This window comes from Onychostoma macrolepis, chromosome 09, assembly GCF_012432095.1.
Source record: "Onychostoma macrolepis isolate SWU-2019 chromosome 09, ASM1243209v1, whole genome shotgun sequence".
Lineage (NCBI taxonomy): Eukaryota > Metazoa > Chordata > Actinopteri > Cypriniformes > Cyprinidae > Onychostoma > Onychostoma macrolepis.
The window spans coordinates 25617695-25631501 of NC_081163.1; the positions used below are offsets into that span (position 1 = coordinate 25617695).

The window sequence follows — 13807 nt, forward strand, 5'->3', positions numbered from 1 at the left end:
AAAATTGTGTTGGAATAAAAAAAGGAAAAGAAAGGAGTCTGTCCCAAAACCAAGTGAGCTACCTACCTAGATAGCATTATGAGGCATCATAAGTGTAAACTAAAAAAACATTGTGCCCACAAAATATTAAGTGTTACTAAGCATTATAAGCTTCACAGGTAGCATTTTGGGTATGGATCATACTTCAGGTTAAAATCTAGTGAGCTGCCTGTCTAGACAGAATTTGTGGACATCATAAATTTATAACAAAGTTCAAAACCTGGACAGTATTTCTGGCCATCATCTATACCTAAGGTCAAAATCTAGTGTGCCTCCTACATAATTGTATTTTTGGGTATGACAGGCATCCTACTACTCTGCATTTTTACTCCCAGCAATGCTGCCCAGATAGGCTGAATGCTAGGGTTTAAGACAGCGCCTCTTGTTTGGGTGAGAAGTGCAAAAGTGACCCAGCCCCCATCTGACGTGTCTTGCGTTTTTGCTCTGTTGTAGTCGGATGAGTTTACAGCAGACAGCGAGGATGGAGAACTACATGCAGTTTCTCACTTTCTTCATTCTGGCGTTGGCGCTCGGGATTGTGTCGATCGCGTTCGCTTTAACGTGGGTTTTGCATTACAGAGAGGGGCTCGGCTGGGACGGAGGAGCCGCTGAGTTTAACTGGCACCCGCTGTTAATGGTGATCGGTTTTATTTTTCTTCAGGGAATCGGTGAGGAGCTTGAATGTTTACATTTCATTCAGCAACCAGAAGTTTCGCATTCCTGAGTCTTTAATCACGATTTAAACTAAGTAACAGGTCACGGGACTACCAACAAAACTACAGCTAGTCATGTACAGTGTTAATCTCCAAAAATAAATAAAGTAATAAATTTAGTTATGTTATGAATGTGGAGTTATGTTGCTTTTCCCCAGGGAATTTGGTGTGAGAAAGGTCGTAATTTAACTAAAATTTCGACAATTGGAAATTAATGTTGTGTTTTTCCGACTGCTCGTAACGGCCTATTATGTGTTTAAAAAATGAAGCGAAACTCAAGACTTTTCGGACACAGTTTGAGTTAAAGATGGTGGCTGTGTCTCAAACCGTACTGAGCTGCCTACCTAGACAGCAGTGACGTAACAATAATTACAGCCTATGATTTTAATAAATTTTAAAAATCTCTTACCACTCGTTGGTTTTTAACCAACACGTGTATTTATTTTGGCCATCAGTCTCCCAAGTCTTATTTATTTATTATTAAATAATTAATCTAGATTGTATTGGGGGGAAAAAAAGAAAGCCCATATGTTTTTATTTTATTTTATATTTTTTCTTCAGCAATTGTAGTGTACAGGCTACCATGGACCTGGAGGTGCAGCAAGCAGATGATGAAGCTTATCCACGCAGGGCTGAATCTTCTCGCCTTCATCTTGGCTATCATTTCTGTGGTGGCTGTGTTTGATTTTCACAATGCAAAGAACATTCCCAATATGTACAGTCTGCACAGCTGGATTGGCCTGGCTGCTGTCATACTCTACCCAGCACAGGTAAGCTTTCACAGACACACTACATCTGCCACTTCAACCAAAGGGAGCCATTATCCTTCACTTTTGCCACATTCAGTCCACTTACATCACAATAATTACCCAATTTAATTTAGTCTAGACCAGGGCTATTCAATTAGTTTCATTTGAGGGCCGGATTATCAAATTGACATTTTGAAGGGGGCCAAGGGGGTGGCTGGCTGTCCTGATCTCTTTCTGAGGGGCCTACAAAATTAGAAGTTAAATTTAAATGCATATTCAGCAGTAAAATTAACTAATATTAACAACACCAACATCTATAAAAGGTTAACGTGTCTGAATCGATTAAATAAAAACTATTCACACATTTTTCTGTAATTAATTGTGATTAACTGTGTATTAATATATTTATATTGTCATAATTTCACACTGAACCTCCAAATTAATGTAGAAACAATATAAAGATGGTATATTTTAAATGTGTTTAATGACATTTTTTACGAAGTATCAATGGCCAGTATTTTTGCTAATGCTACTGATGTCTCTATTAAATGCATTTTCCCCTTAATTTTAGCTATTAATTATAGCAATTCAACGTTACAGTATAATTGAAAGCCATTATTTTTTAACATTTAGTAAGTTCTGATAAATATATAGTTTTTTACTTTTAAGTGAACTTAAAACAATCTTCACATAAACTAAAAATTGTATATGCAAAAACATTATAGATTCATCTTTATTCAGGCTACAAAATTTAACGTTAATCAGCGACTAGAGCAGTCGAGTGATTGACAGACTTCATCAGATTTCACTTTAAAACCTGATGCACATGACGCGTAGGACTTTATAACTCATTTAAGCCAGTGTTCATGAGGTCACTCTCCAAAACCCAGCATTTTGGCATCATTGTTTGTGTTTGTGTCCGTTGAAGCGCTACTGGCGCTGTCTGAAGCAGCTCTCCATACAGACTTTCAGATTATACTCCATTTGATAATCATTTTCGCTAGTATTTCTCGACAGAAGTTATGACCGACAACACTGCCTTTATACTCCTTTAAACTAAAGTTGTGGATATGTCGACTCATAACCCCTCACACAAGCGCTTCTCAGCGCTGCCATTTATTGATGTTGTAGCGGTCTCAGGACGGTAGATTATTGTTGTTGTGTCTCTCATCCCTTTCTTTTGCGGCTATGAAACAACGGCCCGGGCCACTGTTGCCACCTTGTGGACAAACGAATTAGTGCAAAAATAAAGTGCATTCACGCATACTCTCGAAGATGAATGGCGGGCCGCCAATTGCATAGCCCTGGTCTAGACTAGAGGGCTGCATTGGGTTTGGGCTCCCGCGGGACCCAACGGAGCAGGTGGTTTTACCTTTGCTGCGGGCGGGAGTGGGCGGTCAGATATCTTCGTGGGAGACCCGCAGGGAACGGTGGGATTTGGTGTGTAATAGAAATGGAGTCAACACATTAAGTTGAGAAGAAAATTAAAGCTAAATTTTTTTATTTTTTAAAAAATTTTTAAATAAATAAATGCTGTTCTTTTTTACATTTATGCATCAAAGAATCCTGAAAAACATATCTCAAGTTCCAAACAAAATATAAAGCAGCAAAAATTGTTTCCAAAATTGAATATACCGGTAAATCAGCATATTAGAATCATTTCTGAAGGATCATGTGACAGTGAAGACTGGAGTAATGATGCTGAAAATTCAGCTTTGCATCACAGGAATAAATTATGTTTTAAAGTATATTAAAATTGCAAACCAGTATTTTAAATTGCAATAATATTACTGTTTTTTTCCTGTATTTTTGTCTCAAATAACTTTGAGCATAAGAGACTTCTTTAAAAACATATATATATTTTTAAAAAACATACACACACACACACACACACACACACATATATATATATATATATTTATTTATTTATTTTAATTCAAATTTGTAACATTTATGTTAGAGCCCTTCATGTGTGATGTGTTGTTCTCTCTCATTATTTATTAGATAGTTATGGGCATTGCCGTCTATCTGATTCCTGCAACTCCAGTGTATGTGCGTGCTGCTCTTATGCCTGTACACATCTACAGTGGCCTGTTCATCTTCACCAGTGGAATAGCCACAGCTCTCATGGGCATCACAGAGAAACTCATATTTAGCCTGTAAGTACAGCTTCAGACAACACAAACCATACAAATGCACCGAGTCCTGGACATGTAATCAGTTTCTGTCACGTGCGCTTTGAAAGTCAAAGCAAATTTGCACTTAGTAGAGGAGATTCTTAATGTTGTTTCTAATTTCTTACAGTAAGAGCCCTGCTTATAAAGACTCTCCACCGGAAGCTGTGTTGGTAAATGTTCTTGGGTTGCTCATTGTTGCATTTGGTGGTCTTATTCTCTGGATTGCTACTCGCCCCTCTTGGAAGAGGCCAAAAGAAGGAATCGCACTAACCGTGAGCAATAACAGCTCAAGCCCAGAGGACATCAAAGTGGGCACTGCCATGACCTTAAGAACCGACCAAGAATTCAGCCTCGAGACACGCAGACGCAACGGAAAAGCAGAAGAGTCTGGATAAACAAAGAGTTTTGAAACAAGTTTGTGGATTTTTGTTCATTTAATCTCAAAGAAAACAGAAGCATCATTCCAAACTATTTGTTTGTTATTTTGAAAGTTATTCAGAACAACTTCACACTAGGAATTGCCTGTATGTCAATGCTGAAATTTCTGCTGTCATGGAAGTCTTTGAAGGGCATTTTAAACTGACAGCTGTATTTGCGCTGTATTATCTCTCTGCTGTCATTAAGAGCATATAGGGTAAATGTACCTATTAAGCTCACGTACCCATTAAGCACACTTCCATATTTGAGCTCAGATTATAAAAGGAAAAAAAAATCCTACTTGATGTCTTAACCAATTGATATGTTTGTTACTACATACCTCCTGTAATTTCAAGTCAATCAGATAATTGCACACTGAGATATGAGTCTCCATGTGTTCACACTGTCTGGCGGCCATTTTGAAAGCTGTCTGAAAGCTTTCACCAAAAGTGGAGCCCTTTAAATGTGCATTTTTTAGATGTTTAAGCCTTTATTTTGGGCAAGTTTCACTACTTACTGTAAAATTAAGAGATTAATGTTCAGACTTTTGCATATTATAACCTGGAACTTGGATGTGGGAAATAATTACATTAGATCCAAAAGATAGGTTTAGCAACACAGCGCAGATGCTACAGAACACAGTTAGCTGACTTGCTGTATAAGATTGTGTGCTACGCTAACATATTACTTCACAGGCATTACTGACTTGTACTTTTACATCCATAATATTATAAATTGACAGTCTGTAATTTTTAAAGATTTCATATTATTTTAAGGTGAGCTTAAATACACTACTATGAAAATCACACAGCTTCAGTGTGACATCAATAAGAAAAAGTATAATTTCATAGATATTGTTAATAATAGTTGTTCATAATAAAATCTGTATGAATTTAATACATAATCTAGATTATTTAATTTTGTAAAATCTTGTCATTTTAATAAATATTACATGAAATTGATCAAAAATTGTTGTTGCACCAATTAAGCTCAGTGTGCTCTCTTTAAGCTCTTCCACATTGAAGTCGTCTATGTAAATCCTTCATAAACAGACTTTAAATATTAACTGATGGTTGTCACTTTAAGTTAATCTGTATAAAATGGTTAATAACTTATTTTCACAGCTTTAAGATGACAAAATCTAGACTTAACTATAGTTTATGCCCAAAGATGAAAGAGGCATGTCATCCATTCAGTGAAGGAGCCATCAGAAACCTGTCGTATCTGTCCAGGAAAAAAGTGACTAAAGGCTGGAATACACTACATGACTTAAAATTTGAACAGATTTTTAAAACACCAGTGCATGATGTGATCCTTGGAAAACTGGGCATCATACACCAAACAAATGAGGATCATGCACTACCAGGCCTTGAAGTTGTTCAGATCACAACAAACTCATCCAGAAACATGAGCATTGTTGCTAGGAGACACGTGAAATTAAATGAAAACAATATGTATTCTAAAATCTGCTGAAAATATCAAACATGTTTGATCTCCTCCGACTAGGTGGAATCAAAGTCTGAAGCTAAAAAATCGGAATCTGTGACCATCATACACTATGTGATTTTCTATGAATTCTGTCAACTCAAATCTGCTGACTGGCTCTGATCTTTGGCAACTAGCATCAACTTCTCCAGACTGTAAATTGGTGGAAAATCGGGGCAAAAATCGTGTAGAATATTCCAGCCATAAGAGACTATAGATAAGTTGATATCCATTTAATAAGAGGTTTCATAATGAGGCTAGTTTCTGTGTGCATCCCCATGAATGAAATGTTTTATTTGATTTTTGAATGTGTTACTTTGCTGAACGTGGACTAGTCTAGATGTTGCAATGTGCTTAAATGACACTTTGCTATGAATATATAACTGATCAAACTGAATGCCTTGTTGCTTGATTTTAGTGTTCTGTTTTTTTTTTTTTTTTTTGTGATTGACTTTGTACCTTCAAAAAATATATTTTTCAATTATTCTTTAAAAAGGTTGTTTAAAATAAACACGAATTTCTAATAAAACATGATGTGAGCTTATTGGGAACAGGGGTGTGCTTAAAGGGTACAAAAATGTACAGCCAAACTTTTTGAATTTAATGATGTATATCTTAATTGAAATGATTTTTTCATTTAAAATAAAATTAAATATTTTTGTGTGAGAGATTAATATTTTATTTTAACATAACTTTTTGTACTGAAACCAATATCTTGTGCACTAAAAATGTCTCAACGTAGATTTTGGTGAGCTTAATAGGTTCGTTTACCCTAGATGTGTGTACTGTCCCCCCTCCCCTCGTTTTTTTTTTTTTAACATTTTTCTTTTTTTTAGATATTTTAAAGTATTTGCACTATTATAACATTTAACGCACTGTAAGTTCAGTTACATTATACTGCATTATTATAGTCATAAAGTGTTTGTTACTCCTAATTAATCAGTTTATTCATTTTAAACTCATCAGATTGTATTTTAAATGTTTTCAGTTTTGTTATGATAGCAATATGCTATTAGGGACATAAAAACAAGTAAAATTTACTATAACATTTTGTATATCTGTTGGAACATATCAAAACCAAGATTTGACTTGTATTTTATATTACCAAAATTATTTATCATTTGATGGATAATTTTTGTATAAAATGCTAAAAAACTGGATTGTTTTTTTGTTTTTTTTCTTATGAAATGGCAATGCTAGGGTAACTTCATACAACAAAACAATTGTTTTGTACCTAATTTACAATGCCAAAAGAATGGTTGGATGATTGACCAAGTAAATATGTACAAAACATGCAGAAGTTTTATTGTCTGTTGTGTAGATACTTTGTTTTTTTATATTGGACATGACGGGATATAATAATCCCAGCAAACAGGGCCTTTTGCTAACGTCCTCTTCGATCCGCTTTTGTTTGTTTTTGTAATGTTCGCTGGCAGATGTTGGGAGGACATTACGAACGTTTGCGTCTCCATTTCCTTGTAAATGAACATATCTTCAAACAGATATTTTCACAACATTCATTCAGTGTGAAACAGACAGTAAAAATGATACATTCGTTAGTTACAGTTTACTAATGTCCCCGTACCCCAGTCACTATAATAGCCTAACTACAGTTGTCATGCTCTTTCCCTATCAATGTAACAAGGACCCATCCCATTTTTATTTATAATATTTTAATTTCTATTCTTTAGGACTTAGGTTGACCCAAAATGGACAATTAAAAAAAATGCTCCCTTCCTCTAAATGGCGTGAAAGTTTTTGACTGTGTGTGATTGTTCTACACCCAAAATAAATAAATTAATTAATGGTATCTGGCTCTAACAGAGCTAACAAAATGCTTACACCAGATCCCCCCCTTTACACAATTTTCAGGCTTGACTGTTATCATAATGCGGCATAATTGCAAAACCTGACACCTTAGTACAAATTAAGTGATAAACTTGGACAAAATATTAATTCAAATGTTATAATAATTATTTTCTAATTATAATTGTCTAAATGTAAGCCAAAAGCAAAATCTATTAGTGAGTATGAGCCAATAGTGGTCCTCTGCTGCCATCTTCTGGTTATTAAATGTGTGAATGAAAATATTAATAATTCATTATTATTCATTAATTCATTATATTATTCACTCGCATCTGGCATCACTTGTGGTTCAGGAGATAGAAAACGCGAAATGTTACTGTAAACTACCCCCCCCCCCCTCCATTTTGACCATGGTTTCTTAAGGTTGTTTAAATATCGAACTATTAAAAAGTGTGGGTAACTCATAATAATAATAATAATAATAATAAACATGTACATTTCTCCATTTACACTGTTGTTACCAAAATCAGCAACCGAGAATTGAACATTAAACTCGTCATGTCCAAGAAGCACCAGAGCGTGAGCAGAGGTGGGTAGTAACGAGTTACATTTACTTCGTTCCCTTTCAGTCGGTCACTCCAAGTCACGTCGGTGACCGATGAATTGGGGATCTCGCTTAGAGAGACCAATCCACTTCGAGTGTAACTAAACGAGCCAATGCACATTGGCATACGATGATTGCATCCAGCTGCCATTGATCACACCGTGAGTATAAGTAGGCAGCAGGTGCAGCGCATATTCAGCTTTTCGCTTCGGAGCCGAGCGGTTTCATCGTTCTGCTCCTGACCTCTGACTACGAGTGAAGTAGAAGATCGAGTCAAGCACGCTCTCATGAGGGAGACTGACAAGATGTGGTTCTTGAATGCCCCTGTGTCCCAGATCGGCCTCTTTTGTTCAAGCAGTGGAGAATTTCGCCCAGCAGTTTTTCGCTGCACAGAAGCAGACTGAGGCCATCAAGCACATCCAGCGTGCAGCTGGTGCCTCCAGCTGGCCAACGGCGGCAGTGCCCTAGTCTACTCGTTGCCAAGGCCACCGCCCCCGCTCCCGTGCAGCAAAGCATTAGCCTCTAGCAAAGCAGCGCCATGGAGCTGGTTGCAGGGTGGCCGCCCCACCCGTCCAGGCCCTGGCCAAACCTGGCGGCAAGCGGAAGAACAAGAGGCCCTGAGACAGGCGACCCGGAGTTGGAGGAGGATGCTCTTGGGAGATGGTGAACGCACCACTCCCACCTTGCGGTCAGTGGTACCCAAAAACTCGACAAAGAGCAATTTCCTCTATCTCTGGGTGAGTGTCTGGGGACACTCACCCTCCTCTCTCGCCTGTGAGCAGCTGTGGGCGGTTCGAGAGTGTGATCAATCAACTCATGCACCCTCTGCCCGAACGCAGATAGGTGTTTCACACATGCTGACCCCGCTTTGAACCGGCAACGAGACGCCCGAGCCAGGTCCCTGCGTTCCCCCTCGCTGCCCCACCGCAGGTACATCGGTGGTTCCGTTGGTGCCACTTGTACGGCTTCTGGGAGCCTGGCTAACGCTCCCCAGTCTGTCTCGTTGGCTCCGTCAGACCATCAGACTTGGCTATGCGATTCAGTTCACCCAGCGCCCTCCCAAGTTCAGGGGCCTCCACTTCAGTGAAGGCGGCAGATGCTCCTGTCCTGCGTGCAGAGATTGCAGTCCTACTGGCGAAGGATGCGATAGAGCCGGTCCCTCCAGCCGATATGAGGACAGGGTTTTACAGCCCTTACTTCATTGTACCCAAGAAAGGCGGTGGGTTAAGGCCAATCTTGGATCTGCACTTGAACATCTGCAGCCCTTCACAATCTCCCGTTCAAGATGCTCATGCAGAAGCGCATCTTCGGGTGCATCCGTCCCCGAGATTGGTTTGCAGCGATTGACCTGAAGCATGCGTACTTCCATGTGTCGATCCTTCCGCGCCACAGGTCATTCCTGCAGTTTGCGTTCGAAGGACGAGCATATCAGTACAAGGTCCTGCCCTTCGGGCTGTCCCTGTCGCCCCGTGTCTTCACGAAAGTTCCCATGAGAAAACAGGGCATTCACATTCTCAACTACCTCGACAACTGGCTCATATTAGCTAAGTCTCAGGACCAGTTGTGCAAACACAGGGACTTGGTGCTCTCGCACCTCAGTCAGTTGGGCCTTCAGGTCAACTGGGAAAAGAGCAAACTCTCCCCGATGCAGAGGATCTCTTTTATCGGTATAGAGTTGAACTCGGTTGAACAGACAGCATGCCTCACGCAGATACATGCTCAGTCGGTGTTGAACTGCTTGAATAAGTTCAAGAGCAGGATGGCGGTCCCACTGAAACAGTTTGAGAGGACTCCTGGGGCATATGGCTTCATATGAGACCGCTTCAACACTGGCTCCATGGCCGAGTCCCGAGGTGGGCATGGCAACGCGGCACTCACCGGGTCCAAGTCACACTGGCCTGCCGCTGATCCTTCACCCCGTGGTTAGACCTTTCATTTCTCCGGGCAGGAGTTCCCCTGGAACAGGTCTCCAGGCATGCCGTGGTTCACACGGATGCCTCCACCACTGGCTTGGGGGCCACGTTCGACGGGCTTGCAGTGTCGGGGGTTTGGGTGGGCCCCCAACTGCACTGGCACATCAATTGCCTAGAGTTGCTGGCAGTACGCCTGGCCTTGAACCGTCTCAAGACGCACTTACGAGGCAAGCACGTACTGGTCCGCATGGACAAGACTGCGACCATTGCGTACAACAACTGACAAGGTGGCCTACGCTCCAGTCGCATGTCGCAACTCGCAACTCACAACTCGCCCACCACCTCCTCCTCTGGAGTCAGAAGCATCTGAGGTCGCTTTGTGCCATTCACATTCCGGGGCTGCAGAACCGGGCAGCCATCGAGCTGTCTCGAGCTGCGCTCCCCAGAGAGTGAAGACTCCATCCCCAGACGGTCCAGCTGATTTGGAGACGTCACTCAGGTAGACCTGTTTGCGTCTTTAGAAACCTCTCACTGCCAGTTGTTTTACTCCCTGACTTAGGGAACACTCGGCACGGACGCACTGGCACACAGCTGGCCATGGGGCCTTCGCAAGTATGCGTTTCCCCCAGTGAGCCTTCTCGCACAGACACTGTGCAAGATCAGGGAGAACGAGGAGAAGGTCCTGCTCGTGGCGCCGTACTGGTTCCCTGAACTGATGCTCCTCGTGACAGCCCCTCCTTGGCAGATTCCTCTGAGGAAGGATCTTCTGACTCGGAGATGGGGCACCCTGTGGCACCCGCGTCCAGATCTCTGGAAACTTCATGTCTGGTCCCTGGATGGGACGCGGAGGTTCTAGGTGACCTACCCCGAGAGGTCGTTGACATCATCACTTTGACGAGAGCACCGTCTACGAGACACACTCATGCCTGTTCGTCGAGTGGTGCTCTTCTCACCCGAGAAGACCCCCGGAAATGCCCGATCAGTGCCGTGCTGCCCTTTCTACAGCAAGGGTTGGAGCGAAGGCTGTCTCCCTCCACCCTAAAAGTCTATGTGGCTGAGATTACTGCCAACCACGACCCTGTGGAAGGGAAGTCGGTAGGGAAGCATGACCTGGTCATCAGGTTCCTCAGGGGGGCGAGAAGGTTAAATCCTCCACGGCCCCCCTCTATACCCTCTCGGAACCTGTCTCTAGTGCTCAGAGCACTACAGCAGGGTCCCTTTGAGCCTTTGCAGACAGTTGAGCTCAAGTTTCTATCAATGTAAATTCTGCTCTTGCTTGCACTGGGCTCCATCAAGAGGGTAGGAGACCTGCAAGCGTTTTCGTGCGACGATTCAAGCCTAGAGTGTGGGCTGGCTGACTCCCAAGTAATCCTGAGGCCCCAGCCCGGCTATGTGCCCAAGGTTCCCTCTACTCCCTTCAGGGACCAGGTGGTGAGCCAGCCCTAGCTTTGCTTTGTCCCATTCGAGAATTGAGATGCTACGTTGACAGGACGCAAAGTTTCAGGACCTCAGACCAGCTCTTTATCTGTCACGGAGGCTCTAAGCAGAGGATGGCACACTGGATAGTGGATGCCATCACCCTGGCTTATCAGGCACAGGGTGTGCCCTGCCCGTTCAGGTTGAGAGTTCACTCTAGTAGAAGTGTTGCATCCTCCTGAGTGCTGGCTCGTGGCGCCTCACTGGCAGATATTTGTAGAGCTGCGGGCTTTGCGACCCCCAACATATTTGCTAGATTCTATAGCCTTCGTGTGGAGCCGGTATCCTCCTGCGTTCTCACCTCAAACAGGTGGAAGCACTGAGAGACTCCGGCTTTGGGTTGGCTTGCTAAATCCGCTCCAGAGAGTCTGTACTGTAGTCCCTGTCAAGCTCCTCCGTCCCCTCGACAGCCAGACGTGACGGAGCGTCTGGCGCCAGGCCCTCACTCTATGAATCCGTGAGAACCAGTAGAGGGCTGGATTCCATATGTAGAGACCTAAATGAATCCCATATGTGTAAATTCCACGGTATAACTCCAGAGTCCGTGTTCCCCAGCAAACCTTCTGCCATTTTTCAAGAGGGTTACAATCACCTCTAGTTTTCCATATGCACCTAAACGGTTGTTCATATGAGTAAGTGCTCTGAACCTCCTTCGGGAAGGATAGGTAGGCAGGTAGGTGGGGTAGGGGCAGTATCCGTGGCCCTTTGGTAGGGATCCCAATTCGTCGGTCACCGACGTGACTCAGAGTGACCGACTGAAAGGGAACGTCTCGGTTACGTATGTAACCCTCGTTCCCTGAAGGAGGGAACGGAGACTTCGCGTAATGTCCCGTCGCCACGGCTTCTGTACCACCTCTGATTGACCGGGTCACCGGCTCGGCTCCTCAGCGAAAAGCTGAATATGCGCTGCACCTGCTGCCTACTTATACTCATGCTGTGATCAGCGGCAGCTGGATGCAATCATCGCATGCCAATGTGCATTGGCTCGTTTAGTTACACTCAAAGTGGATTGGTCTCTCTAAGCGAGATCCCCAATTCGTTGGTCACCGACGTGACGTTTCCGTTCCCTCTTTCAGGGAACGAGGGTAACATATGTAACCGAGATGTTACATTTACTTGAGTAAATTTTTTGGGTAGCCTAACTAATACGTTTAGAGTATATTTAAAGATGGGTACTTTTACTCTTACTCAAGTACATTTTTAGTGAAAAAACGGTACTTTTACTTCGTTACTGTGGACGACGCTCCTCTCGTTACTTTATCTTAATGCAATACAATTTAAAAATGCTTCAAATTATTCCACTACTTTTTACTACTTTTTTCTTTTCTCTGGGCAATGAGCGATGCCCATTCGCGAATGGTTAATTCTTTTGAGTCAGTTGTGCAAAGGCTTGATCAAACCAATCGGCAAACCGGTGAATTGGTTTGCGGATCAGTTTAAATGATTCGTTCAATTACCTGCCGCACGCACTGAGTCCTCTGAAGCGGTTCTCACTCAGAGATGTTGGAACAGAATGTTTAAGAACATCAAGAGCCTTGAAGACGTGGCTTTGGATCTACAGTCAATTGACAGCAAATCTGCAAAGGCTATTATTTACTAGCTATGAAGATCTTTATCAAGCGCGGCTCGACTATATGGGCAGGTTTCATGTTGACAACATGAAACATTAGCATATTGCCCGCCCACTTGTTGGTTTGAATGAAAATACAAATTCATTCTTTGCCACTAGGTGCCGCTTTTGGGGCGGTAAAAAATAGCGGTTTCCCACAACGGCTGTACAAAAACAGCACTGCGCTCACAAACACTGCTTTATCAGGCATTACAGGCACGATGAAATGAAAATGAGACCAATCGGACCAATCACTGCAGATTAGCGTCACGCAAAGAAGGGGTAAAATGAATCGTTGAGCGAATCATTTGGGAGTCGTTTATCAAGTAAGGTGAAAATAAATGCATATTATAAGACAATGAAAGTGTTTTTTGACCTTTTATACATGTCAACCTGTTGTTGGGGACTCCCAAAACCGAAATATGAACCTTTCATTACTCATAATAGGGGCACTTTAAAGTACCTTTACCTGTTGACAAAACAAGCGGGTCTAGTTGTCACGCTCAGAGGTGTAAAAAGTACTCAAAAATTTTACTCAAGTGAAAGTACAAGTTTCTGGCCAAAAACATACTTGAGTAAAAGTAAAAAAGTACAACTTTAAATTGTACTCAAGCAATAAAAAAGTAGAAGTACTTTCTTTTCTCAAAAATAAAAGGGAGAAAACGAAACAAATTGCAATGGCACATATCAAACACACATATCTAGTGAAACAACAACAATTAAAATGCAGCACAGCTGAAAAAAAAAGAAAATACAGGGAAAGGGATTAAAAGGAAACTCCATCCTTTTCACCCTCATGCCATCCCATATGACTTTCAT

General features: G+C 42.0%; 1 protein-coding gene across 1 annotated transcript; it reads left to right on the forward strand.

Moving 5' to 3' along the window:
* The first annotated feature begins 55 nt into the window (after window positions 1-55).
* Window positions 56-7305, forward strand: LOC131547037 (plasma membrane ascorbate-dependent reductase CYBRD1). The gene is made up of 4 exons (XM_058787283.1): window positions 56-707; window positions 1314-1522; window positions 3506-3660; window positions 3806-7305. Exons 1-4 carry the CDS (start codon window positions 497-499, stop codon window positions 4071-4073), a joined length of 843 nt encoding a protein of 280 aa, XP_058643266.1. The 5' UTR covers window positions 56-496; the 3' UTR covers window positions 4074-7305.
* The last annotated feature ends 6502 nt before the right edge of the window (window positions 7306-13807 follow it).

Coding starts and splice junctions, on each gene's coding strand:
- LOC131547037 (XM_058787283.1), top strand. CDS start 497: ATGAGTTTACAGCAGACAGCGAGGATGGAGAACTACATGCAGTTTCTC. Junction 708..1,313: donor TATTTTTCTTCAGGGAATCG/GTGAGGAGCTTG, acceptor TTTTTTCTTCAG/CAATTGTAGTGTACAGGCTA. Junction 1,523..3,505: donor TCATACTCTACCCAGCACAG/GTAAGCTTTCAC, acceptor ATTATTTATTAG/ATAGTTATGGGCATTGCCGT.